This window comes from Lepidochelys kempii, chromosome 1 (genome assembly GCF_965140265.1).
Source record: "Lepidochelys kempii isolate rLepKem1 chromosome 1, rLepKem1.hap2, whole genome shotgun sequence".
Classification (NCBI taxonomy): domain Eukaryota; kingdom Metazoa; phylum Chordata; order Testudines; family Cheloniidae; genus Lepidochelys; species Lepidochelys kempii.
In genome coordinates, this window is record NC_133256.1 from 14,414,528 (window position 1) to 14,442,188 (window position 27,661).

Below are 27,661 nucleotides of genomic sequence, written 5' to 3' on the forward strand. Positions count from 1 at the left end.
GCCAACATGTGGTGTTTCATATCAGTGGAGAAGCAGTTGCCCTTGCCACCTGGAAGCTGGCTACCCCCAAATACTACTTGGCACTGTGATCTAGTGAACCATGCCCCGGGGGGCCTTTGGGTTCTGGCCCCAGCTCTGCCACTTAACTTGTTGTGTTAAGGTGGGTAGATCACTTGTGTTAATGTGAGGTTTCAGAGAGGCAGCCGTGTTAGTCTGTATTCGCAAAAAGAAAAGGAGGACTTGTGGCACCTTAGAGACTAACCAATTTATTTGAGCATAAGCTTTCGTGAGCTAGTATGCATCCGATGAAGTGAGCTGTAGCTCACGAAAGCTTATGCTCAAATAAATTGGTTAGTCGCTAAGGTGCCACAAGTCCTCCTTTTCTTTTTGTGTTAATGTGGGTAGATCCATCTCTCTGTCTTGCACGCTGGGGCCTTGATCTTGGTGGGGATCTCTGGCTGCTGCTGTAATACCTAGTACAGCCTAGAGAAGGATCCTAATGCATCGATGTGATCCTTTACTTCCCTGGCTATGCGAAAATTAATAGTTTGATCCTGCAAACCTTAGAATGGATAGAATCAGGCCCTATGTTTATTTCTTAGTATTTTATTTATTTCCTGTTTTATGCTGGTTTATAATATTTTAAGGACTCAGCCTCAGTGTCTTTGTGCACCCAAAACTCCCACTGCAGTCAGTGACAGTACTGAATGCAACCCTCATGCTGGATCAAACCTCAATGTTATGGCACATCAGTGAGGGACAGGGATTGCTAGCTACGTGCAATGAACTTCATCTGGGCATACCCCTGGGCCTGAGCAGGATCAGGGCCCTGGAGACTACAGGGGCTACAACTAGGTAGATACTTGAGGGAGCGCCGCTGCAAATGCTGCTGGCGCACGCCTGGTGCCTGTGTTGTGAGCGAGCCTATTGAAGCCAATGGCAGCAAACCCCGGGTGGTGGCAGGATCGGGCACTCACTGCGAGAGGGCCCAGTCCTGCTCTCCGGGCAAACTGGGGTGGTGACGCCACTGAAATCAGACCGTGCCCCCCCGGGGCTGTAGCAGTGGGTGTGACGGGAAGGACATGACCAGGGTCTGGCCCCCTCGGATTTTCCAACACCAAGGGAGACGCTGTCACAGGCGAAGGGATTTTCTGCACCTCCACTTTGGTGCTGCGGCTGCAAGGGCTAAAGTTGCACAAGTCAGACCAAGCTGCCTCCGCCTCCTTCGCTCCCAGATGTTCCCTAGCGTGCAGCCATCTGTTGAGACCCCGCCCCTGCCAACAGAAGAACAGCCCGGAGGCGAAAGGCGCAGCGCCCCCGGCCCGGGCGCAGCGAAGCCGCGCGCTGCAGACGGTCCCGGGTGCCGGACCTTCGCCTCGCCTCGCTGGCGCGGCCGGGAGCGGGACGCGCCGAGCGAAGCCGGGCACTTTGGAGACGCTCCCCGGAGCGGGAAGTGGGGCTGCCGCCCGGAGGCGGAGGCGAGGGTGAGCATGCAGCGGCGCGGGCGGGGGCGCCGGGATGGGGCGTGCAGGGATCGGGCGGAACAGCCAGGCATAGGAAGGGGCGTGCGCGCCGGGGAGACTCGGGGCAAGCAGCGCTCGCTCCCGCCAGCAGCCAGACCCACACACCGCCCCCGCCTCTGCCCAGGTGCTGGTCCAGGGGGGCCGCTCCCTGCGGGGAAGGTGAGTGGCTCTCCGCGTCTCCCCGCAGCCGGCGGCGCTGCCCCGCTCCCCGCTCCAGCCCGTGTGTCTGCCGCGCCTGGAGGCTGGGGAGATCGCCCGCCTGCCTCGGGCTGTGCTGAGCCGGGAGCCGGGCAGCCTCGGGCGGGGGTTGCCCTGCGCGGTCCCCACTCCGGCCGCTCTCGGGGGTCGCTTGCAGAGCAAGGCGGGCTGGCCCTCCAGCGGGCTCTCCCCAGCTCCCGCCGGCCCGGGGGGGTGGGAGGACGCAGCCGGCTCGCCCTCCATTTCCTGGGGAAACCGGAGTCGCCAAACCCTTCCCTGCTCCATCGTTCAGTGATCGCCTTCAACTTCGGGCCGGGCGGTTTGCTGTCCGCTCCGCCGCCGGGCTGGGATTGCGTTTGGCACATAAGCACCCCCTGCCGCTTCTCAGCCCGGAGCGAGAGCTTGGGCTGGAGTGGGGTTGGGGGTTGGGGATTTTTTTTAGTCTTTGCCGAGAGTTGGCCGTGTCTATACACGGAAGATGTCTCGATATAAAATAAGGTTCTGGGGGTAGAAGTGTTTGGTTTCCAAAGACTGAAATCTGCCCTGAAGTGAGTTGGAGGCAATTTCGCTCCCTGGGAAATCTGCATGCTTCCTGACTTCCGACCAAGATTTGCAAAGCTTTGCGTCTGTCTCGTTTCCCCGAGCAGATGGTGTGGCGTGCATGTGTCTCTTGTGGCGATTTCCCTTCTCGCTTTGCTTTGTATTCCCCTTCCCAAGCTCTTGTCTCCCCGCTCGGAATGGGGGCCGTCTGATGAGCAGTTGAAATTGCCACGGTTGCAAGTAATCTGATCAGCAGCTGCAATCAGTGCCCGCCTCCAGTGCCCAGATTCTGGGCTTTGATTTCACACCCTGATTCCCCGCTTCCAGCCCTCTCTCCCCATAGGCGTAGGCTTCAGGGAAAGGGGGGGAGAGGAAGGAGGCTGTCTTGTCTGGCTGCGGTCGGTGGTGCTCCAAAGACACATTTTTAAAGGAACTTTTGGAGAGCAGCGATCTGATTAAGGAGACGAGAGCAGACGGGGGAGGGGAGGAAAGGGGCAGCAGGGAAAAGCCGCTGCGAAGGCAGGGCTCACAAGGGTTAAGAGGTGACTGCCTCGTTAACATCTGCCTGGATCAGCCCAGACTTGCAAACTGCTGGAAGGATTGAAGCCTCACAGCGGAGGATAAAGTTGATCTCATGGTCTGGTTTCGAATCCGGGGCATGCCGCCTTCCTAGTCCCGGAGTTCCCAGCCTCTCTAACTGGATTAAGATGAAGGGGGGGGGGGGAGTAGGAGAGGATTTGTCGTCTCGAAAAAAGCAGGCAGCCCGCCCAAGAAGAAGAGGGAATAGCTTAGATAATGCACACACGCCCTGTTAACTTTTAACCAGTCATGAGGATCGGGCAGCTTTTATTAGTGATGCCTTAATCAGTAGCTCATGGTAAATGTATTTATGTGCTAGACCGCAGCACGTGTCGGTTGCTTGTGAACAAAACACTCTTTCTCCTACTGGCTTGGATTGGAAAATCTTGAACTGCGAACTTGATTGCAAGCACTGTGCAAAACTAAAGACGATGGCCTCTGTAAGGGAAGATGCTAAATAGGTAAGATTGTTCCTGGTATGGGAGGGGTTCAGGGTACCCCTCCTCCCCTGCCCTCAATAATCGAGGATTCATATTGCTCTTAGCTTGGGGGCAAAATCCTAATGTAATTGAATGGTAGCGAATGAAACTGAGAACCACTGTTGCAAGAAGAAATGAGCCATGTAACTTCTGCAGTGGTTAAGACAAGTACAGTCAGACTAACTCCTGGTTTGTCAGCATGGGCTGGGGAGCTGGAGTTCTTGAGCTGGAAGATTTTCCCAGACATCAGCTATAATCACATCGTGCTACCCTGTATACAGCATTCGCCCGAGTTACATTAGAAAGCTCCTCTTTCTGGACACTGCTCTCTGCACTGTACAAAGCTGAGCACTGTGATGACATTCAAATCACAATCTAGGAGTTACTGCCATAGAACCAGCACTAGTATTTCAAGACGCTACAGATCTCACAGTGATGGTGAGCGTTGAAAATGCCTGGGTAGAAGATATGAACAAACTGCACCGTAGCTGTGCAACCTTCTAAAGATGCCGCTCTGACTCTGCCAGCAACGCCTTCTTGTCCCACTAGATGCTAATATGATTGGAGAGGGCATGATTGTCAAAACCTCTTTCTAAGAGTTTGTAACGTAAGCCTGTCCTCCTGCACCCCAGTACCTGAGGGTGTGGAGAGGACCCTAGCTCTGTAAGGGTTGGTTTAGCTTTAATCTCCAATATCCCTGTTCTTTATTTGTATTACACTATCACCTGGACCTCTGATCTCTGCTAGGGACTCTATGCTACTAAGCCCTGTAAAGCTACACAGGGAGAAACAATCCCTGCCCTGAAGAGCTCACAGTCCAAACAGACGTGTCAGACAAAGGAAGCATTATTATCCCCATTTTAGAGATGGTGATGTGGGGAACCAAGGTACAGATTAAATGTCTTGCCCAAAGTCATACAGGGAGTCGGTGGCAGAACCAGGTATTGAACCCAGGTCACCTCTCGGAGTCCAAGCCTCCTAAAGACCCCCTGAGAATTCCCAAATCTTGTTTTATAGTGTCTTGAATGTGGTAGCTGTGTGTGTGTACATGTGCGCTCCTGGGAGGGGTTTGATACGTGGTGAGGAGCAGGAAGAGTATGTGTGAGAGGGAGGCATCAATGGTTATATTAAATACCAATTATGTTCTCAAGACTGTACAATGCAATTCTATATCCATGGCATCCTTGCAAACTGTACTCCGTACGCCTCGCAGAATTACCAAGCACACAGGGCAGCAGGCAGTAATGGTGTCAAGTACGCAAAATTGTTCTGAATGCCTGGGATGGTGAATGAATATAGTGGAACGCTATAGGAGACTGGAGAGAGATGACCAGATGCTGAGGAGGGAGAAGATCATATGGAGTGTGCCTAAGGTGGTGCTGGTCACTTGAGAAATCCTGATAAGGCCTTGGTGTGATGAGGAAATACAGGAAGGGCTCCAGACTGCAGGAGCTGCGGAGGAGAAAGCTCTTGCATCAACAGAGAGCAGGAGGGGATGCAGAGAAAAAGCGAGTGCTGAATGATTGGGAAGAGAGGTGAGAGAAAGGAGGCCTGTGAATTAGGCAGCCCAGGAAGGGGCCTTAAAATTTTGAACCAGTGCCTGCAATGTGGATGTGAAGTGCATCTCCACTCAGCGTGAAAAGCTAAGAGTGAGATTTGAGTTTTCAGGAGGTTTAGAGTTTTCACTCTATCCCTAACTGTTCCCTTTCCTCTTTCAGGCTCTTCTCCCTCCTCCTTGCTAGTCAGCTGGTGGGGGGGATGAAGAGCCTGTGAGTGTGGGGATGGGTCTCTTGCTTTATGAGACAATAATTCCTTTTACACCAGCCCTACTGACTGCGTGAGTTTCTGAAGGCTGGAGACGAGTCCAGGATCAGAGAGGAACAGGGGTGTTCTGTGTGGTGCTTCCCAGAGCTAGCGTTTTGGCAGGCAATCAAAAGAAACTTCCAAAGGTTGAGATTGTGGGGGAGAAGATAAACCTTGGCCAAACCAACCCATTTTTATTTTAAACCTTGGCACCAAGATTAATGAATTAAACAGAGTAAAAAAACAAAGGCAGCTGAATGCCATACATGCGTTAGCCTGGTGATGATTCTCTTTTTTTGAATGGGAGCTGCCTCCACTTACTACTTCTGCTCTAAAGGTTTTTCCCTCTGCAGCTTGAACGCGAAAGAGGCAGGAAAAACAAAACCAGGCATCCTTTGCAAACTCGGAACTGAATGACATTTATTGTTCTGGAACTTGCTCCCAGTGCCACTCAAGCCAGGCTGAAATCTGACTGTTGGGGCCGTGGTTAGTTGATGAAACCTAGCTGACCGTTGGGCCAGGAATGTGGCTGTATGTAATACTTGGTGATGGTGCTTGCGGGTTCTTGTTGGTTCTCCTTTTTGTATCCTCTATCTGTGTTGACATCTCTAACTGACTCTTCTCCTTTCCCTCTCTCTTAGTCGCTACCCTTCAGACAGAGCAGCCTCCTGTTTCTAGGCTGTGGGGGGGGGGCGTGCATAGCTAACCGAGAAACAGTCCTCTTCAAAGCATGCTGCAGTCGCCACCATTAGCCATGGGTTTGTTACTGTTATTATTAGATGGGGTCCGTCTAGGAACTTCATGACGGTCATTATTCCGCACAGCGTAGCCCTCCCAGACTTTGCAACAGAGAATATGGGATGCCTGCTGACAGAATCACAGCCACCTGAGCTCCAGGAGCATCTCAAGAGTTGTTGGCAGAATAGGGCCTATGACCCGCAGATGAATGATTCCGATTTGTCCCTGTTGTGGAAACGCTGGCTAGTTCAGTACAGTGGTCTGCTTTTTTTGGGCGAGGACCTGCAGGCCTCGATCCTCTGGGTCCGTGCTTCTCAACCGTTGGGTTACCACCCAGAGTGGTCTTTGTGTCAGGCCTCTGCACTCCACTGGCCTTCCGACCGCTATCTATGGCCATTGTTAAGCAGGGCTCCAGCTAAAACGATTGCTGACTCGCTCTGGCCTTCAGGGGTTCTCACATGTATTGTAAAATGTGACTCTCTACCCGGTGGCCAGCCAGTGTGGTCTGATCTCAAGTGGGTCAGAAACTGATCTTGCTGGAACCAGCTTAATGCAGAGTTTCCATTTAAAGACCATTTCTTATCTTCTGTAGTGTGGCAGGGCCAGAAGGCTCCGATTGGGACCCTGTTGGGTTAGCCACTGCTCAGGTACATTCAAAGACGTGGTCCCTGATCCAAAGAGCTGACAGTCAAGACGAGAGGCACCAAGTGAGTGTGACAAACTATGTGGGGTGGGGGAGGACAGGGGCCGTGGTAACCACGGGAGCTTGTTCCCAACATGCACAAAGCCATAGCTGCTGAGATGGGAAAATTTCTTGTGGGCCACAGTCTATGGCTAGCCTCCGGCAGTGCAGGATTTGCCCCCAACAGTGTATATATTGCTGGAGCGTCCCAGGTAGCGAGGCTTTCACCACTTCTTTTAGGGGAGTCTTTCTGTGCGGCGTCGAGACTGGTGGGAGAACTGCCGTCAGCCCTTGTGGTGACTGCTGTGCTGGGGCCAGGCCCATGGCAGAGCACTAGGGCAGACCAGCCAACGCCATTCATACCGCCGTGACATCTGGAGCTGCTCTGAGCAGAGTTAGCCGCTTCGTAGTCGAAGGTGCCAGCAGCTAGGCTAGGCGGAGGGCTCCCATCACTGATAGGCCCCAGTGCTGGAGCGGTGCGGGGAGGGTCTCCAAAAACCCTGCGTTCTCATAGGGGTCACCATAAGGAAACCGCTCTCCCTTGGTCATGGAAGCATACCCTTAATGCAGGCTCCTGGGCCCTGATTCAGGGAAGCATCCCTGTTTCAGAAGGGCGCTTAAGAATGTGCGTGGATCCCACTTAAGTCAGTGGGACTTAAGCATGTGCTTAACTCTCTTAAATGTATGCTTATGTGCTGGTCTGAACTGGGGCCCAATACAAGGAATGAGGCAAACGGTGCCCTGGTGCACTCAATGGTGTAGTGGGGCCAGAACGTGGGAAGCGCTCTTCTGGCACTGTATGTGCAGGGCCACGCTGGCAGGGGTGGGGTGATGCCAGTAGGAGCAGGGCATTGGTACTTCAGAAAATCAGGACTCTTCCTCTGGTTACACTAGTATCAATCATTCACTCCCGTGCGTGTCTGAGAGCACAGGTCGGCTCCCTGGGTTTGCCATGGGAATAATGCTGCTTCCTTTGCAAAGTGCTTTGGGATCTGTGGATGGGAAAGGCTGTATAAGACTCCTATCCACAATGACCAACGCGAGAGGTTTAACGCCCTTGAAACTGACATGGTTCTCTTATTTATTTATTTTTATTTAACTACGTTTTCTTGCTTGGCTTGTACCAGGTTTTTAGCTTTCAAAGCATCTTCGGGGATGACTACACAGCCCCCGGCTGCTCGCCTCCCAGCCCGGGTTGACAGAGGTAGGCTTGTGCTTTAAAGAAGTTGCGTCTTAGCCTGTGAAACCTTGGGAGGGGGTTGAGGTTCAAAGTCTGAGCTCCAGTGACTTGCTGCCACTGGCTGTGTGGACGTAACCTTTGGTATTTACATGGCCCAAATTGCTGTAGTTTCTGAAAACCTCAGACTCTTGGGTTTGTCTTTAAATTGGTTTATCATCCTAACATCCCTGTGAGGTAGGGCAGTGCTGTTATTCCTGTTTTACAGCTAGGGAATGGAGACACAAAGAGATGAAGTGACTTGCCCAAGGTCACACTGGAAGTCTGTGGTAGACTGGGGACTTGAACCCAGGTCTCCCAAGTGCCCTGACATCTGGACCATCTTTCCTCTCACTGTTTCAAGTTGGCTGGAATAGACAAGATATGCAGCGTGAGCAAAAAGCCAGTAACCTGCAGATTAAGCCTTGGTCATCACTGGCTAAAAAAAAAAAAAGGCCAGCTAAACTTTCCAGAATGAATGTTTTATAAAACCTGCTCACTGCAGCTCATGGGGCATAGGCAGCTTGCTCCAGACAAGCCAGCTGCATGGCATCGTTGGTATTCCACCAGCCATGCCGTAAAACTGGCATTTTGTTAGTGTTCGTTACTCAGGATAGTAGTGTTTGTGAGAATTTTTGGGAGCCTTTCATTTACAGCTGTGCTGTTAGCAGCAATGATAGCCGGGAGTGTATTTATGCCCTCCTCCTATGGAGGATCTGCAGCTGCACTTTGAGTGCCCCATGCCACAAAGACAGGTTTCAGAGTAACAGCCGTGTTAGTCTGTATTCGCAAAAAGAAAAGGAGTACTTGTGGCACCTTAGAGACTAACCAATTTATTTGAGCATAAGCTTTTGTGAGCTACAGCTCACTTCATCGGATGCATCCGATGAAGTGAGCTGTAGCTCACGAAAGCTCATGCTCAGATAAATTGGTTAGTCTCTAAGGTGCCACAAGTACTCCTTTTCTCCATGCCACAAAGAGATTATTCACCAATAACAGCAAAAACCTAGTCTGGTTGTGGCAGTCCTGAAGGGCACCAGAAATTTCAGCTCAAGAGAGTAGGGTTGCAATCTCTTTGTTGTGTAGCACTAAAGATGTGAGAAGCAGGCAGCTCCTGGTATGGGGAAGGGGGAATGCAGAGCACTGTATCCCCCTCCCCCAAGTCCTCATTGGATCAGTACCCCCAGCATGATGCTGTGGGAGATAGCAGGGGAGGGTGCCTTTTGAATGAGACATAATGCTGTGTCCCTCTAAGATCTCATGTCACTTTCTGCAAGATCAGAGGTGTTATCCATGCTGGAATTCATTTGCAGGATTCCAGGGTTAATTCCTTTTTGCCTCCCACAGGTCTTCATGCAGTTTCAGCTGGATACAACGTTCTTCTCTTCCTCTCCTAAAACATACACAGCGTTATGGTGTGCTATTAAACACTGGCCATGCTGCGTTACAGATGCGTCTGCATTCGGGTGGGAGGCTATGCAAGAAGGGGTCTCCTGGTGCTACACGTCAACAGTCAGTTCACCCCTTTTTTGGGGGGGCACGTGAAAAGGCCCTATATAGATATAAGCCATCGTTCATTAGTAGCATCCAACAGGCTGGATGCTATTGACTGCATCTCATTTAGGCACATGTTGCTGTTATGCTTCATACCACCAGGAGGCAGCAACTTTCAATGTTTTAGTCCAGTGGGCCACTTCTTAAGGGGGGGAATATTTCAAGTGTCCCTGACCCCACCATTGCTGCTTGGTTTGCAACACATTCTGGGTGGGGAGCCATAGGAAATGCCTGGGAGCCGCCCAGTGGCCGTTCACATGAGTTCTCTTGCTATAGTATAGAAAATGCCTCCCTCTGTAGTCAGAGGGCGGGGCGGGGAGGGAGATAATCCTGATGTGCACCTCAGGGGGCTGTGTCTGTACTATGACTTGTGGGGCGTCGTCAGCCCTGTTAATTGCTAGGTCTCTTAAGCGGCGGGAGCTTTCCTTAGAGCAGCGGGTTTCAGAGGGGGTGCTGTTGAAGCCATGACACTATCTGTGAATTCTTAGACACTGAGGTGCTCTCTATCCTATTTATTCCTTCATTGGCTTTGCTTTCAGGTTTTGAACTCTGGGCCCTGCCCTGTGGGCTGTGTGAGTGACCGAAGGCACGGTGGAATCCAGCTGTGGCTTGGGTTTTCCTTTGCTACTTCATTGCATGAGGCGACACAGTCGAGCAGCTCCCGGTAGAGGTCAACCCAGAGATTGAACCAGTGTTCTACGTCTGAGTAGTAGATCTCTGCAAAGGCGGATGGTGCAGTAGCAGCATTGGTTGGGTTTTCCCCACCTCTTAACGCTCAGCACTCGCCTTGCAGCTCTGAGACACAAGCAGCATATTATAAAACCAAGTGCATTCCACCCAGATTATATCATGTCTCTGGAAACTGGAGTGCTACAGAGAGGTGCAGTCGTAATGAGTGATTAGACTGGCACCAAGTGCATTTGGGTAGCTAGGTGCGGGAAGCCTCATGTAGGGTTTAAATAGAACCATATAAAGCAGTGGGAGAAGGAGCAGAGGAAAACAGGCTGTTTAAAAACCAAACAGACCTACTTACCTCTCCTTTCCATACCCTGCGGCTAAGGCACTTGACTGGGACTCAGGAGACTTGGGTTTAATTCCAGCCTCTGCCACAGACAGACTCACTATATGACGTGGGGCAGATTACTGACCTCGCCAGACTGTTCTAGCTTTCGATAGCTGGAACCGGGATAATTTCCCAACGTAGACCAAGCACGCTGCTTGCGCTTTCTTTGCTTCATATCTTGAGATTGTTTTGTTACATAGGAGCAACCAGACTAGCTCAGAGCAGTGAAGTCGTTAGTCCTCTCACCAACAGCAGCCAGTAACAGGTGTTTCAAAGGAAGGTGCAAGAAGCCCTGTAGTAGTCATTCTTGGCTAGCCTGTCCTTAGCGTTACCTCTGAACCCTGAAAAACTAGAGACTGGCTTAAGTCCTGATGCAGGATGGCTTATAGCCCTTCCAAAACGCTTACATATTTTTAACATTTACTGTTGGGGATATCCTTCTTGCCCGTACAAACCCGCAGTCCCTTTTGAAATCCTGCTGGCTCTGGGCCTCAGGGATAGTGTGTGGCAATGAAAGGCTGTTGGTGGTTAACTGGCCCCATCCACTCCCCCCCACATGATGCAAGGGAACAGTTTACCACTGGCCTTAAGTGCTCACACTGCTGTGATCAAGAGGGTTTCCTTGACAAGCTTTCTCACAATGAGAAAGCCGTAAAGCTGAATGGCTTTTGTCTCCCTAAGGAGGACGTGATTGTAAAAGGGGCCTGAACACCCTCTCCCTAGATGGATCCGCTTACATTTTATGATTCCCTGCAACTCTGAAGGGCTTCTCTACACACCAACTTGCATCAGAACAACTGGGTGGTAATTTGCACCTTTTATTTTCGGGCAGATCTGCGTGCAGGCCTTCTCGCTTCTGAAGAAGTACATTGATTTTTAGTCTGTCTGGGGTTTGTTTGTGTGTTCTTTTACTGGTTTTAAGTATCCCCAACTGAGATGAGGCCTCCATTGTGCTAGGCAGCACTGTTTACATGTAGGAAAAAGTAGAACCTTCCCTGAAGTGCTTACAGGGGAAATAGACAAGGTGGACAAAGGGCGAAAGAAAGGAACAGACAGGTGAAGTAAATTACCTACGGTCAGCCAGGAGTAGAGCTGAGAATAGAACCCAGGTTTCCCGAGTGTTGGTGCAGTGCCCTGTCTACCAGACCATGCTGCCTTAGAGGTTGTCGTCACAGCAGAGTTAACTCAAGGGTTTACTCCAGTGTTGTCCATCACACTCGAGTTAAGACTTTGTGCATGGTGCTTTAAATTCCAGTTGGCTGGCCCATCGGGGATGGGAATAGGGGGGTATAAGCTACAGCTCACGTTAGCACAATTTGCCAGCTGCTAACAGGAGTGAGGACACTGGGTAGTTCCACTTGAGGGCCACTAGTCCTCTGATGCCGTCACACAATTCCCACCCCACCCACGGCAGTTAACTCTGCAGGGATGGCCTCTCCCGCTCTCCAGATCCCTGGAGGCAGGAAGTGAGGTAGGGAGGAGGCTGTGCTGCTCTGCTTGCTGATCAGGATCAGTGGGTGAAGACAGGAACACTAAATCCATTGAGAACGGCAGCCAAATCCTAACCTGTCCTTGGTGACCTGTAATTGCACCCACCACTTGTTGGCAAGCCCTATAATGTATCTCCTTAATTGTGCGGCAGGGCTGCCAGAGCGCCCGGAGACCTCTCATGCCGCTTGTCTTTCCCTCCCCTTAACAGCTGTGGGAGGATGACTTTGAACGCCTCATTTCCTTTCGGTAAATGCCTGTTCTGAGCACTCCACCTAAGGCCAGGGACCAAGATGATACTTTTAAACATTTTCTGAACGGTTGCCGGCAACTTTAGTCCTCAGTAAAACTATATAACATGGAGGCTTCACTGAGTGGACAGGGGGCTGGCTTTGTGGCATGCCAGACAGATGTCATGATTTCTTTCCTACTGTGCCTGTGTTCTTCCAGGAGCTTGTCGTCTGCTGCCTGTCTAGTCAAATCTTGCAGGCGTTGGAGTCCGTGGACTTTTGGCCACTGACTACGGTCTTGGTGCAGGGTTTGGCCCTGTGAGAAATGTAATTCTCAGCGTAGCAGACACCAAATCCATCCTGTTTCAGTTCCAAGTGTGAATTGGTTGGAATGCCTGTGCCAGTACATGTCCACGCAGGTTTTCCTCTTGTTAGATCCAAACTGCACCTCCACTTCCTTATAAAAGCTCCCGGGAGAGGCAAATTGCGCAACTTGAATAAACTCCCACTTGTTTAAATGTTTGCCTCATAAATTATTAAAGGCGTCGCAAGGCAGACCAGGGTTGAGAACAATCAAAATAAAATCCCTGTTTAAAGTAAACTTTTTGCTGGGAGGGCAGGAAAAGCAGTTTGAATTTCTTCTTTCTTAAAAGGAGGATGTTTCTTCAGAGCCCAGGAAACCAAATATGCCTGCAAAAGCAAATAATGGTCAGGCTGGAGAATGGGATGGAGGCACGGGCCTCTGACTTAATTAACCCCACGTGTCCACTCTGCATTCAGGCTTTTTAGCTTGAAATGGTGATATTTTACCTCCCTCCTTGCCTGGCTTTGCTCTTGCTATTGTCATCTGTCCCTCCACCTATAATAGATCTATTCATTAACTATCCTGGGAGCACTGTGTTGGTTAATAGCTGTTCGGCACGGATATAACTCTGCATCTGTAACTGACAAAAGGGAGTAACTCTGATCTCTCAGAAAAGTCAGGACTGAGTGTGTCAGCCTTGCCTTCCCCTCCCGTTCTCAATTCCCTGCGTCCTTAGGTAAAGCTTTGTGGAGTGTTATTGTCTAGCATAGACGTCTGTGTGTATAGAGTCATGGAGATATAGAACAGGAAGGGACCTCAAGTGGTCATCTAGTCTGTCCCCCTGCACTGAGGCAGGGTGACGCGTGCCCCGAGTGTAGGTATTCCTCGTATGTAAGCGGTGGTGTGCTTGTGAGGGGGACAGCTGTGGAGATTGAAGTCTTGAGCTATGTGTAGTGACAGGTACAAGGCTCCCTTCCCCCACTGCTCTGCTGGGGCGCGCTTGTTTGGAGGAACTGCCTCTTGGGCATGGCCCATTCACTCCTTGGTACCTTTGCTGAGACGGCTAATGGACGGCCTGTGGGAATTGGATTGAGACCATCAAACTCATCTTCTGGTGGGCATCCAAGCCTATACTTGGGATGTTGCCACTGGCAGCCAGCAACCTGTGTAGGTGCATCTGTACAGACTTACAGTGTAGACAAGAAAAACTGGGATTTGCACCAGTTAACTTGACCAGCGCACATGGTGGCTCTCCTGGTCTAAACTTGCAGGTTGCACTCTTGCAGCGATACCGTTTGCTGGCTACATACCGCTAAGTTGGGGTTAAACTCTGAGCTAAATTCAGCCTGACAGCTCCCAGAGGCTTCATATTCTGAGTAATATAATTCCCCTGGCGTCCTCCTTTCCAAGCTTCTGTTTGTTAGAACTTCAAGTGTAGCAGCCAGTGGCAGTGATTCACACTGGTCCGGCACGGAGGCAGGTAACTGGCAAAGAGGGTTGCATTGCACATAGAGTCTCAACTGGTGTAAATCAGCATCTGTCCATCTTCGGTACCTTTCGGTGGCTCCACTTACCCCAGTATCTGAGCACCTCCCAATCTCTAATGCACTTATCTTCTCTACGGTGGAAATGCTGCTGTCCCCATTATACAGATGGGGAACAGAGGCTCAGACTGACTAAGTAAGTAGCCCAAGGTCACACAGGGAGTCCGTGGCCAAGCAGACTCCAAGTCCTGAGCTCCAATTCCTAGATCATCTGTGCTTTCTCAGTGACGTCAGTAGGGCTATGCCACTTAAACCAGCTGAAGAGCTGGCCTGGGACATCTTTTTCTAAATACTCCCCCCTCCCTCTAGTATAGCAAAATAAATGCATGTAAGGAAGGTAAGGAAGTGGTGTGTGTGTGTGTGTGTGTGATATATATATATATATATATATATATATATATATATATATATATATATATATATATATATATATATATATATATATATATATATATATATATATATATATATATATGGTTTCTATTTTAAGTTGATTATCCTTGGATGCCCCTGGCAATGTGGCTTCCATGTGCCGTTGGGTTAATTACTTGTTAATGACTCCCTCTATGGTGGTGATGTTGGTGGCTGAAAGCAAAGTGGGTGTTTTTTTACATCCGTTATTAGATCTCATTAAAGCAGAACATAATTCATAGAAAAATGTTTCAGCCTCAGCATTCAGTTCTCGTTCACCGAGTGAGCAGGGAGACGAAGCAGAAGGGGTTTTAGGAATGATTTCAGTTCCTATTCATGTCTCCAAGGACGCTTTAGCAGTAGAGGGGCACCACATGGGTTCCAAGTGCTGTTCCTCTCTCCCACCCTATCGCTCTGTTACGGCACTAGAGGAAACCCGGCAATGCTAGACAGAAGAGAATTTCACACATCCCCCTGCTTTGTAATTTGGGATGTATCCGCTATCTAAGCTGCGTTGCACTTCACGCAGATAAACCCATCTCTGATAGCTTATCACAGATGGGGTGACTGATGCAAAGAATCTGGATAGAAGGCTCTTAAAGCCAGCACAGATTGCTAGAGTTAAGGGACTGATTCTCCTCTTACTGTCAGTGGTGTAAATCTGGAGGAACCCCTTAGGGTTCAATGGGATTGCATTATTTTTCCAGTCCCACGGCGCTAATGAAGAGTCAGGTTTAAAGGGTGTGGCGCTTATATTTTATTTTTTGAATTGTCTGTAGCTTCCTCCATACCCAGAGCCATGTAATAGAGACACATTTATAAATACGGACTCCCCCTGATCTTCTGTTCTGAACAATGCAGGCAGACCCCATGAACCTGGTTCTCATTTTATGCCCAGGCCCCTCTACAGCACATTGGCAGGATAAAAGGGCATTACCCTGGGTATAAATGGCCCGCACTTTAAGGCTCCTAGGCACTGCCAGAGTGCTGCAAAGGGTCCATTGCCTTCAGTAAAGCTCTGCGTGGATCCAATTACAAGGTCGGGATCACATTTTAAATCATTGTATCCTCGTCCTGCTCCTTACCTCTAAGTATCTGTGACTTGGAAACATCAGTGGCCTTTTCATCATCTTCCCAAGGTAACCACTTTCTGTTGCTTCCCTGGTAAGTCTTTCACACATGCTCCTCCCTAGATCCAGCTACCATTCTGTATTGAGCCACCTGGGCCTATTATTTTAGGGATGGGCTATCCTAGTTGTCATGAAATAGTAAGAAAAAAGCTTTAACTTGAACTGATACAAGAATAAATACCATGCCTCTCCTGAGTTGTATCCTCTCACATTTCTAGAGAGGAAGCCCTTTCAGGAGACAGATGCAAAGTTTTTTATCTTCAAAGATTTTTTTTTTTGGTTTTTGGTTTTTTTTTCTTTTTTTCTTTTAGGGCTTAACAGTCTCTGCTTTTAAGCTAGTTCAGCCAGTTCCTTTTTTGCTGTCTGTTCACACTTGTGTGTGAAACTTGCAGCACTGGCTTTGGCAGTCAAATCTTCGAGCCCAAATGATGCTTCAAGAGAGTGTTTCTTAATGGCCCCGATTGGAAAGCAATAGCTGTGGCGATCTTGCACGTAGTTGTGTAGCCTGACTAAAGGCAGGCAGCTGTATTAATCAGGACAGGAAACCCAGGAGTCCATTAAAACTTGGCAAGCGATGGGAGCGTTTTTAGAAAATAAAAAGAGCTTTACAAAGCGGTTATTGCCTGAAAAGTGACTCAATTAAAATCCCCTCGGAGGAGTTCTTGATTTATCTGATGGGGCTCCCCTCTCCGCTTTAACTCAGTGCCTCAGAAATAACTAGCGATCGCTTTTCTTCCCAGCCTGTGGGATTTATTCCCACTGACATCTGTGTGCAGCTTGCTTAGTTGTCAAGTAGAATTTTTTGTTTTTTTTTTCTAACTTGCCACACCTCTGCAAACCCAGCCTGGTGTCTGATCGTTCAGGCTGTGCTCTTTCTGTTGGTTATAAAGGCTTTGCAGTTAGTTGTTTTTTGGGTAATGCACAGGCCAGAATAACATCCTGGTCCCCCTTTCTGTGGAAATATCATGCTAAAAAAAAAAACCCTCCTCCCAAACCCATGTTCCTGCCAGGAAAGTAAGTGGCTATGTCTGAATTACAGGGACAGACATCCTGAGTAAGTCCTTTTTTGTCAGTGTTTAAAAAGTCCATAATCCTGCGGTTTACCCAGAGAATTGGGAAAGCCTAAATCTGCCAGTCACGTAAGCCCCAAATCAGCAAAGTGCTTAAGCACGTGCTTTGCTAATGGAGAATTGAACCTCTATGAGCCTCAGTTTTCCAGTCTGCAGAATGGAGTGATCCTGACCTACGGCAGAGCACTATGGGTAGAGCTTTCAAAAGTCCCACCCTATAGCTGTGTATATATTTTTCTGGTTTTCAGTGTGCTTGAACACTGCCCTCATGGAGAGAGCTGGAAAATCCATCCAGATGACATTTCCAGGTTGGTGGTAGTCACTGCTTCTAGAGAGAGCCTCATTGTGTCCGGCCAGCCTGCTTTTCACATAGCAGGGACCACACAGGCCTGAGAGGTCTGTGTTTCTCATGCGGCTGTGGTAGATGCATGCCAAGGGGTAGGGCTGTCCAAGAAGGAGTAGCTCCGAATCCAGGGCATAGTGGTGCCAACATGTCTACCTGCCAGCTTGGAAGGTAATGAGAGAAGCCTTGATTATAGGTTAAGACTGTGCGTTCACAGAAAATAGTCATTTTGTTTGCCTCCCTTCCTCCCCCCCAAAGTGTGGCTTTGCAACATCGCTCTATTCAGTGCTTACTCTCCACCCTTTTCTGCCCTCAACTTTTTAATTTTTTTATCTATCACAGGGTGGGTTGGCTGATTGGTTTTACATTTTTCACAGGAAACCCCAGTGCAAGTACAGGCCCCGATCCTGCCACATGATCCAGGCGAGCTCATGTAGGATCCTGTTGAAGTCAGTGGGGCAGAGGGGTGTGACTGAGTAGGAACAGAGCCTGTGGTCTGTCTGGGCTGGGCCTATTTGCATATCTGTCCACTGCTCTGCCTTCTGAGGCTTTTTAAATAAAGTGCCTCCAGAAGCCTTCCAGACAATCGCTGTTTTGTATTACAGTAGACCAGAATCCAGCTGTGTTCTGCACTTTGCAAATATATAGTAAGGGAGAGTCCTTACCCCAAAGAGCTTGCAGTATAAATAGATGCGCTAGACAAACGGTGGGAGGAGAAACTGAAGCACAGAGGGGAAAGTGACTTGCCCAAGGTCACCCAGCAGGTCAGAGGCAGAGCCAGGATTAAAAGCCAGATCTCCTGAGTTCAGTTCAGTGCCCTAAATAGTTGGCCACGCTGCCTTCTGACGAGGCTCAACAAGAGTTATGTGACTAACATGGAGAATCACTGGGGCGTTTGCTACTAGATTTCTTTGTTTTTCTTTCTAGAAACGGAGGCCAAGACTTCAAGAAAACTGGAGTTTAGCTTTAGGCGCCTACGCTCTGACTTAGACCTGATGTTTTCTTAAGTGCTGAGCATCCAGCAGCTCCCACTGAAGTCATTGGACTTGCTCCAGATTAGGCAGGTGTCAAGGAGGTCAGGATTTGTCCCAGGGGGTCTGTTTACATTGAGGAAAATTCCACACCAAAGGCAAGAGTTGAGCAATACTCTTGGGGCAAACTGAAGGCTGCAGAGCTTTGCCCAGTGACTTTCCCGCTGCATTAGAAGCTGCTGCAGGCATAGGGGCAAGTAGGATTTGGCCTGGTGTGAACATATCTGTAATTTAGCAGAACGGCTTGTAGGCAGGAGGCCAAAGGCATTTTGATGTGGGTTTAATACATGCTGAACGCATTCCCTCTCTCCCTCCCCCCCTTAAAAATGCACTATGGACTTCTCTAGCCTAGAATAAAAACTGAATGTACCTGGATAATTTATAACTGCCTAACAATGAAGAGGGTTTTTCTTGGGTCAGATGACGGACAACCTGTTAGCTTCAATAGGAGACAGAACAAATAAGACTTAAGCAACCTCGCTTGTTGCCACTCTTGAACGTTTCATGCTGTTCTCTAATGGAGTCCTTGCCTTGTTGTAATGAGAGAGAGAGAAAAAGTACATCCTGTTTGCAAGGCAATTAAGAGACCCAATGAGAGAGAGAGAGAGAAGATCCAGAGCAGCACTGACATAGGTTATTGCTCCCTTGGCTAGTCAGAAACTGTAATTGTAGTGTAAATGGCTCTGCTCAGCTGTGCCTTGTACATGGAGGCATCGGCACCTGGTTAGCTCCAACTTCCTACTGAGGGGTAAAAGAATTCGTGAGTCATGGCTATTGGCACCGAAACACCTGTTTGGTCATCTTGTCTGTTCCCTTCCCTCAGTTGTTTCTGAAGTTGGGCAGGAAGGGAATTTCCACACACACACTGCAGAAGATATTGATCTTCTGGTTATTGAAGTCTAGCACTGGGTCTGATCCTCCACTCCTTTAAAGCTCTGTAACTCCAGTGATTTCAACGGAGCTGCTCCTGATTCTTGCTAGTGTGAGAGGAGACTTAGATTCGTGGGGTGAAATCCTGGACTCACTGAAGTTAATGGAAGGTTTACCGCTGCCTTCCATGGGGCTAGGATTTCATCATGTGTCTTAAAAGTCGTATTGGGCATTTTGACCTGGGGTCTGTCTGATTCAGCCCCCATTGAAGTTAATGGGACTCTTTTTTTTTTTTTTTCTCCAGGAGTTGGATCAGGCTTTAGAAGAAGAGACCACTTGGTAGGCTCTTTCCCATTGAAGAATCAAGCAGGAATAGCTGATGGGTTTGGGGGGTGGGATAGAGGACTCGAATACACCAAATGAATATAACTGATGGGTGTATCTCTGTTGATACAACGTTTCTAATTTTGCCAAGACCATAGGGAAGGTAGAAAGTGCAGTTCATTCATTTTACCCGAAAATAGTGGTCTCCCCTCTCAGGAAACGTTAAATAGCACAATGCTGTAACCAGGGCTCATCTTCGTAGGATGCCATGATTTCTACAGAAATGGGTTACACCCCATTTCTCTATCATACAATCAGAAATGCTTATTTACTTAGATTGTAAACTCTATAGGGCAGGGACTGTCTTCTTGTTCTGTTTGAACAGCATCTATCACAGAAGGAGGTCGGGGTCCACAGCCATGATTGGGGGCTCCTATGTGCTACTGCCAGAGAGATAATAGTAGATGTCTGGCCAGATCACGTTTTGTGAGGCATCTTCCTTTCTTCTCTGAATGCGTTTTGCAAATTGGCAAGTAATTCACAATGGGTCTCCCAGGCTCTGATGTGAATTAGCAAAGAGCCATTGACAAGGGAGAAAGAAAAGGAGTACTTGTGGCACCTTAGAGACTAACCAATTTATTTGAGCATGAGCTTTCGTGAGCTACAGCTCACTTCATCAGATGTTTACCGTGGAAACTGCAGCAGACTTTATATACACACAGAAATCATGAAACAATACCTCCTCCCACCCCACTGTCCTGCTGGTAATAGCTTATCTAAAGTGATCAACAGGTGGGCCATTTCCAGCACAAATCCAGGTTTTCTCACCCTCCACCCCCCCACACAAATTCACTCTCCTGCTGGTGCTAGCCCATCCAAAGTGACAACTCTTTACATAATCAAGTCGGGCTATTTCCTGCATAGATCAAGGTTTTCTCACATCCCCCCCACCCCCATACACACACAAACTCACTCTCCTGCTGGTAATAGCTCATCTAAACTGACCATTCTCCAGGTTTAAATCCAAGTTAAACCAGAACATCTGGGGGGGGGGGGGGTAGGAAAAAACAAGAGGAAACAGGCTACCTTGCATAATGACTTAGCCACTCCCAGTCTCTATTTAAGCCTAAATTAATAGTATCCAATTTGCAAATGAATTCCAATTCAGCAGTTTCTCGCTGGAGTCTGGATTTGAAGTTTTTTTGTTTTAAGATAGCGACCTTCATGTCTGTGATTGCGTGACCAGAGAGATTGAAGTGTTCTCCGACTGGTTTATGAATGTTATAATTCTTGACATCTGATTTGTGTCCATTTATTCTTTTACGTAGAGACTGTCCAGTTTGACCAATGTACATGGCAGAGGGGCATTGCTGGCACATGATGGCATAGATCATGGGGTGGGAGGAGGTATTGTTTCATGATTTCTGTGTGTATATAAAGTCTGCTGCAGTTTCCACGGTAAACATCTGATGAAGTGAGCTGTAGCTCACGAAAGCTCATGCTCAAATAAATTGGTTAGTCTCTAAGGTGCCACAAGTACTCCTTTTCTTTTTGCGAATACAGACTAACACGGCTGTTCCTCTGAAACCTGACAAGGGAGAGGAACTGACCTGGGAGAAGATGCAAGTAGGTGTGAACTTCTAGGAAATGGCTGGCAAAAGGTTCCTAGCCTGGAGAGACGGCACAGAGGAAGGATCAAAGGTCAAGTGGCAAAGATGACACTACACAAGAGTGTTGCCTTTTATTAGCGAGCGAAAGAAGAGGTGATAGGGGCATGCACCAGAGACAGTAAAGGCCGAAACCATGGGTAGCTGAGATAAAAGCAGTCTTGAAAAATAGTATCTGACACTTTAATCTGTGGGGGGAGGGTATAAAGGAGTGAGGAACAGAATCGCTACAATGTAGGTAGAGCGTTGTTTTGGGGGACACGTTGCCGTTGCAGATCTTCTGAAATCCTTCTCAGAAGGGTGTAAGGAGAGAGCAGACATGGGACTTGTGATTCCAGGCAATGACGCGGGGAAACAATAGGAATAATCAGCCCTTCTAACTGCTGGGACATGACTGCCGCATGCTCTGTTTTATAATCCCCAGAGGTGTGTAGCTAAAGCTTTTAATCAGCTCTTTCTGGAAACCACGTCGCTGTAGCTACTACCGTTCTGGTTAACAGATACAGTAACGGAAAGGCCTGGCAAGTCCTGTGAAACAGGGACGAGCCTCCTGGCTCCCTTCATCCTTCAGCTGTGAAGATGGCAAGCTTGGTGCGATGGAGAAGCAGGGGAAGAGCTGCAGAGGGCTTCACTGCTAGGTCCCTGGTTAGAATCCTAATCCAGACCAACAGCTGTTGCACGTAGTTACCTGATGGCTGTCCAGTGGCCTATGTGAAATGAGTGGCTTGTCCCCATAGGCATTTTGAAGTGAGTGTCTACCCATCGCACGGGGTGCCCTTGTTGGCAGTCAGGTTAAGAAGAGTGACCCATCCTCTGGTTCCTTGAAGGGGCCCTTCAAAACCAGATTTGAGGCCCAATTGTCAAAGCTGTCTGGGGGGGACTGATGGGTGAGAACTCAGACTTGTGCAAGTCTGGCTCTTGGCCAAGAGGACTTTGTTTTCCCAGGCTTTTGGATTGATGCAGATTTATTTCCCAAGCTGGAAAATTCAGTGGTTGGTGGCGAAGCAGACAGCTGCCGAAGCACAAAGTGCTGTAACTGAGGGCTCTGTGTAGCTAGGCGAGCTAGGATTGTTGCACCTTGAAAGCATTCCTGGGCATCTGCATGAGTCGCTTTCTGAATGCTCCAGTCTTCTCACAGTCCAGATTCAACCACAGCATGAACCCAGGCCAAGGGACAGCTGGCCAGGAAGCCAGGCGGTGCATTGACCACCACCCCTCATGCAGTGGGCCACGGGGCATAGCGCTGGCCGGAAAAGAGCAAGGATTCAGCTTTTCCTCTCAATGGCCCCTGCACACAGAACTCCTCCTATTTAAAGCTTCTCTCCCACCCGTCAGAATACCCAAGGGAGGGCTGGCAGCAGAAACTTGACATGCCCACCCTCTAGGTCCACTCCTTCCCTGAGCCCCTTGGATGCATTGGGCCTTGCTGGCTCTGAGAGGCACAGTGTAGCGAGTTGGACCCATTACGTTTGCCTGTGAAGATCCAGTGCTCATTATGCCTCTTCACTTGCCTCGGTGCTACGGTAATTATCTATCTGAGCACCTCCCAGTCAGTATTGCATTTATCCTCTCAGTACCCCTGTGAAACAGGGAAGCGCTATTGTCCCCATGTGACAGATGGGGAACTAAAGCGTGGCAAAATTAAGTGACTTATCAAGGTGACCTAGGAAGGCTGTGGCAGAGTGGGGAATTGAACCCAGGTCTCTCAAGTTCCCGACTAGTGCCCCAACCATCGGACCATGCCTTAATGTGTGCATCTGAGCTGCAGCTTATTAAACCCCCATAAAGAACCAGGCCATGGCTACGCCAAAAATGCTACAGCAGCACCACTGCAATGCTTCAGTGCAGACACTTACTACGGAGACAGGAGGAGTTTTCCTGTCGCTGTAGGAATTCACCTCCCAGTAGCTAGGCTGACGGAAGAACTCTTCCATCGACCTGGCGCTGTCTACACTGGGGGTTAGGTTTCACACCCCTGAGAGACATTCCTATACTGATGTACGTTGACAGTGTTGACCAGCCCATAGTGTTTGAACCGTAATAGGAGAGGAGCCTCTTGTTTGGTTCAGCTTAAACTGCTGGAGATGCAGCAAGGACAGATCTTGCATCAGAGCACCTATAGCTGTTCCAGGCAATCCCGAATTTCCAAACTGAGTACTGACTGTGGGGTACTTGCATAGGCCAAGTCTAAGTGAGATTTTTCCCCTTAATCTCCCACTGGTGGTAGCAGTGGTAGGAATACAGTAGACAAGGCACTGGTGGCATCTTAATTGTCATGTTGTCTAACCCCGTTCAGAGCCAGCCTAGATAAGTGGTCCAAATGCCAGCAGTCACTGGCTACGCACTAGAGCGGTTACAATGGGGACATTTAGAGGGGAAAAGTCTAGTGTAGGACATGCCCCGGGCTACCTTTCTGCATTTATTTGAATGTGTGACAATCCAGTACATTAGGAGCACATACTTCACATTGCTGCTTCCGTCCAGATACCTTCAGTGGCAAATACCTGATCTCTAATGCAGTCAGATACTTCCACTATTGAGTAGTGTCCGGTATCATGGGATTGTTCCGTGCACTGACAAGAACATCTGTCCCGGTCTTTGGAGGCATACTGGTGATGTGATTATGCAGTTCAAATTGTTAAACTATCTTCGGCACGGTTTAAAGTTTGTGTTAGTTTGTCTACGGTGCTTCAGATTCACTCTAATTCTCTCCTCCTCTTGTCTTTCAGGTTCAGCAATGCCTCTGTCAGCCTGGTTCAGCCTGCTGCTTCTCTTTCTTTGTATTGGTACTACCAAAACCTGCTCCCCAGGATGCCACTGTGAAGTGGAGAGTTTTGGTCTCTTTGACAGCTTTAGCTTGACCAAGGTGGATTGCAGTGGAATAGGCTCACACATTGTTCCTGTCCCTATCCCTCTGGATACTTCCTATTTGGATCTGTCCTCAAACAAACTGGAAACCATCAATGAGTCAATGCTGACTGGCCCTGGTTATACCACCTTGGTGAGCCTTGATTTGAGCTATAATAAAATTGCTAAGATCTCTTCCACAACCTTCTCCAGGCTCAGGTATCTGGAATCCTTGGATCTGAGTCATAACTCTTTGGCAGTCCTTCCAGATGAATGCTTCCCCAGTTCACCCCTGGGGGACATAGATTTGAGCAACAACAACCTCCTGGATATAACGTTAGATGTCTTTGCTTCCAAAGGTCAAGGGAAACCCATTAACGTGGATCTGTCCAACAACATGATAAGCGCAGTCACGAGACACCATGACAAAAACATCCCCAACATCCAGAGCTTAAATCTGTCTGGAAACAGACTGAAGACTGTACCAAACCTCCAAGGGATTCCCCTGCGATACTTAAATCTCGATGGGAACCCTCTGGCCAAGATTGAGAAAGGAGCTTTCGTGGAACTGAAGGATTTAATTCATTTATCTCTCAGCAGCTTACGTGGCTTTAGAGAGATCTCTCCGTACAGCTTCAAAGAACTACCCAACCTCCAGGTACTCGATTTATCCGGCAACCCCAACCTTAAGTTGTTCAGTGCCGAAGTAGTCTTCGGTCTAAGCTCCTTGCAAGAGCTCAACCTGTCCAGTACAAGTGTTTCCTTCTTGCCAAAGACTGTGCTGAAATACTTACCTACCATCAAAAGCATTACCTTGGGGAAGAATGTACAGTGTCTTAAGGTGACCAAGGAAGGACAGTATCACCAACAAATCGGGCTGACCAAAAAAGAGGTCCTCCGTTGTCATGACAGCCATGGGTCGGTAGCAGCAGCGCCCTATGTCTCGTGATGTAGGTGGAGGGGAAAGCACTGAGGGAGATTGTACAGCTACCTGGACTGAAATGACCTGCCGCGTGCCTTTCGTAAATCATTTTGTTAATAATTTATACGTTTGTCTATGCCAATACTTGACGGTGTGTGTCTTTAAATTCCGTATTACTGCCCACCGTTTTCTGCCACACGTCAGCTGTTGCCTCTTGATTCCTGCAAGCATTTGCAAGTGATAAGTGCAGCATGGCAGCCCCAAACAGAGTTCGCTGTGAATGGGGACCAAGTGGGGTTGCTGTTTTGAATTTCTAAGGAAGGGCAGAATATCTGGGGAGCAAATGCATTTGGCCCAGGCTTATTTGCAGGAGCAAAGGTAGCCCTGTCTACAGCATGCACCAAAATGTGTTAACGCCACAGTCATTTGCTTACAAATCCATGCTTTATCTATTCTTTTTTTTCTTCCAAGAAGTGCCTTCCAGATGTTGCCTTCATTAGCAGTGCCCTGCTCATTGTCATGCTCTTTCAAACTGAAGAAACCATACTAAGCAAACCTGAGTACAGGGTGTTTCTAATGCTTGGCTGCTGTGTGCATAAAAGTGCAATGAACTCTTGGTACTTGGGGACCATTTTTCCCCTCCTCACCTCACCGATCCTTTCCGCACAGGATTGCATTAGATCCTCCGCTGGAAATCCCAGGGGCCTTCTGAGGCAGATGTGTTGAACCTTAGCAAGTGTTCAGACTCAGCACTGTGCCATTCGAAGGACTGAAGGCTGTTTCCGTGGACCCGGTTGCTGTGGCTGAACAGAGTCCGCTTGCGATAAGGGCAGGTTGTCTGGGACTCAGGCTCCAGCAGGGTAAATTGGAGTGAGCGGTGAAAGGGAAAGCACATGTAAACTAAATTAAAAACTCCCTCCCTTTCTTGGGCATTTAAAGAATGCTTGATGAAGCTCCTTATCTTGATAACCTTATCAAACCAAGAGTAAGCCTATGGGACTGAGAAGAAGCTGTTTCCTCTCTGACTTCCCTGGCCTAATAAGAACGTGTGTGACGCAGCTGTGCTGTTTAATGCAATTTCAGGCCAGACAATGTGGGGGGGAGGAGGGAGAACACTCCCGCCCCAAAGCCTGGGGCTATTGACACCCGCTGTTTAATAGAACAAGGTAGTAGCATGCTTGCCTGTGTGGGAAAGGATCCTTTCCGGGGCCTGCTGCTCTGTGTCATTCTTTCCACTCTCATGCTTGGCTTCTTGGCAGCTAACTGAAGTCTTGGGAGCACAGAGCAGTTTGTGTCGGCGTTACTCAATTGCCTGCATGCTGAATTTGGCAGAGGGAAAACCAAGCACGAGCAAAGGGAGTGGGAGCGGCAGACGCCGCAGGCAGCGAGGGGGAAACAACACATGAGAACTGGCGGTAAGGGAGTGAGACGCACAGCTCGAAGAAATGGGGGGGGCAGGGGGAGGAAGATGCTACAAGGGAACCAAGCTCCTGCTCTGTGAATTCAATGGGGAACTTTGAGCCATGTCCCCAGAGAAACTCAGCCTGGGTGGAGTCGTTTGCTTACCCCAGGCCTGAATCTGGCGCACTCTTCCTTGGTATGGGGGGGGCAGAGGGAGACAGCATGGGCAGAATCTGCTCTCAGCTGCACGAGTCGAAGAGCTTGTCTATGCACAGAGCTGCCCCAGTTTCACTAAAGGAATTATTTTTCTTTTTAAACCAGTTTAGTTGAGCCCATGCAAAAAGCTGTGTGGATGCTCTTTTTTTTTCTGGTTTAAACCAGGTTTTTTTCAGCTTAGTTTAAGTCCATCAGGAACAAGTTTAAACTAAACAGCAATAAGCCACTCTTAAACCAGAATCTGTGTGTCCACATAGGAGTTTGCACCGGATTAACTTAAACCAGTGCAAATAGTTGTGCACACGACCCCTGAGTTAAATGAAGTCTGACTTGAATCAGTGTAACAGTTATTAGAATCTGGCCCATTCTGTAGCCAGGCACCGATGGTGGCTGTAGACAAGAAGGAAAATGTGAAAGGCAGGGAGTACACTAGCAGATTCTGCAGGGGATCGGGCATAAATGCACTATCCTCAAGAAGTGGGTGTGGGAAGAAGACCATAAGAAGTAGGTTAAGGTACATCTGATCACATATGTAATTGTTGAGTAGATTCCAATCTGTCAGAGGAGGAGGGGGGGAAATCGAGTACACTTCATGGTGGAACAGCTTGCATTCTGAATCAAAGACACTGCAGCATCATCCATGGAATCCAGAAAGAGCTATATCTTCCCAGCTACATCTTCGAGAATATTTTGCAAACTGAAATTACACTGCCCCACACCAGCTATCTGTGGTGATGGTAGAAAACTTTTGAGCAAATCAAAGCCTGTTACTGTCTTGGAAGGGACAGATTCCCAGCTGGTGCAATACACTGACCTACACCAGCTAGGACCTGGCCTTGGATTTCCAAGTAGCTTCTCCAATGTCTTTTTCCTGTCTCTTATCATTGTGGTAGCCTTGTTAGTCTGTATCAGCAAAAAAACCGAGGAATACTTGTGGCACCTTACAGACTAACAAATTTATTTGGGCATAAGCTTTTGTGGGCTAAAACCCACTTCATCAGATGCATGCAGTGGAAAATACAATAGGAAGATCTCTCTCTATATATATATATATATACACACACACAGAGAATATGAAAATATGGGTGTTGTCATACCAACTGTAACGAGACCAATCCGTTAAGGTTAACCTTAACGGATTGGTCTCGTTACAGTTGGTATGACAACACCCATATTTTCATATTCTCTGTGTGTGTCTCTTCCTGTTGTATTTTCCACTGCATGCATCTGATGAAGTGGGTTTTAGCCCACAAGCTTATGCCCAAATAAATTTGTTAGTCTGTAAGGTGCCACAAGTCGTCGTCCTCTTTTTTTTTTTTTTTCTCTTATCATTGAAATTAAATACTTTAAAAATCTCTTTTCCCCTTCACTGAGCCTTTTAAATGCTCGGCTCGCCATTTGGTTTTGCAAGATTTTTTCTTAAAAGGCAACAATATTGTCTTAGACGGGATGTGATTCTATAAAATCAGGAGGGAAATGATGAACAAA

General features: G+C 48.5%; 1 protein-coding gene across 10 annotated transcripts; it reads left to right on the forward strand.

Moving 5' to 3' along the window:
• Positions 1-1,169: 1,169 nt before the first annotated feature.
• On the forward strand, positions 1,170-27,193 carry TSKU (tsukushi, small leucine rich proteoglycan). 10 transcript variants are annotated; one of them, XM_073335162.1, is made up of 6 exons: positions 1,170-1,484; positions 3,160-3,301; positions 5,476-5,653; positions 6,453-6,567; positions 7,670-7,746; positions 23,517-27,193. In XM_073335162.1, the coding sequence occupies exons 5-6, from the start codon at positions 7,698-7,700 to the stop codon at positions 24,581-24,583; spliced, it is 1,116 nt and encodes a 371-aa protein (XP_073191263.1). In that variant the 5' UTR covers positions 1,170-1,484; positions 3,160-3,301; positions 5,476-5,653; positions 6,453-6,567; positions 7,670-7,697; the 3' UTR covers positions 24,584-27,193. The 10 variants fall into 10 exon arrangements, with proteins under 10 accessions (XP_073191263.1, XP_073191253.1, XP_073191273.1 ...); XM_073335152.1 differs by lacking the exon at positions 5,476-5,653; XM_073335156.1 differs by lacking the exons at positions 1,170-1,484; positions 5,476-5,653 and adding an exon at positions 1,501-1,682.
• Positions 27,194-27,661: the final 468 nt, after the last annotated feature.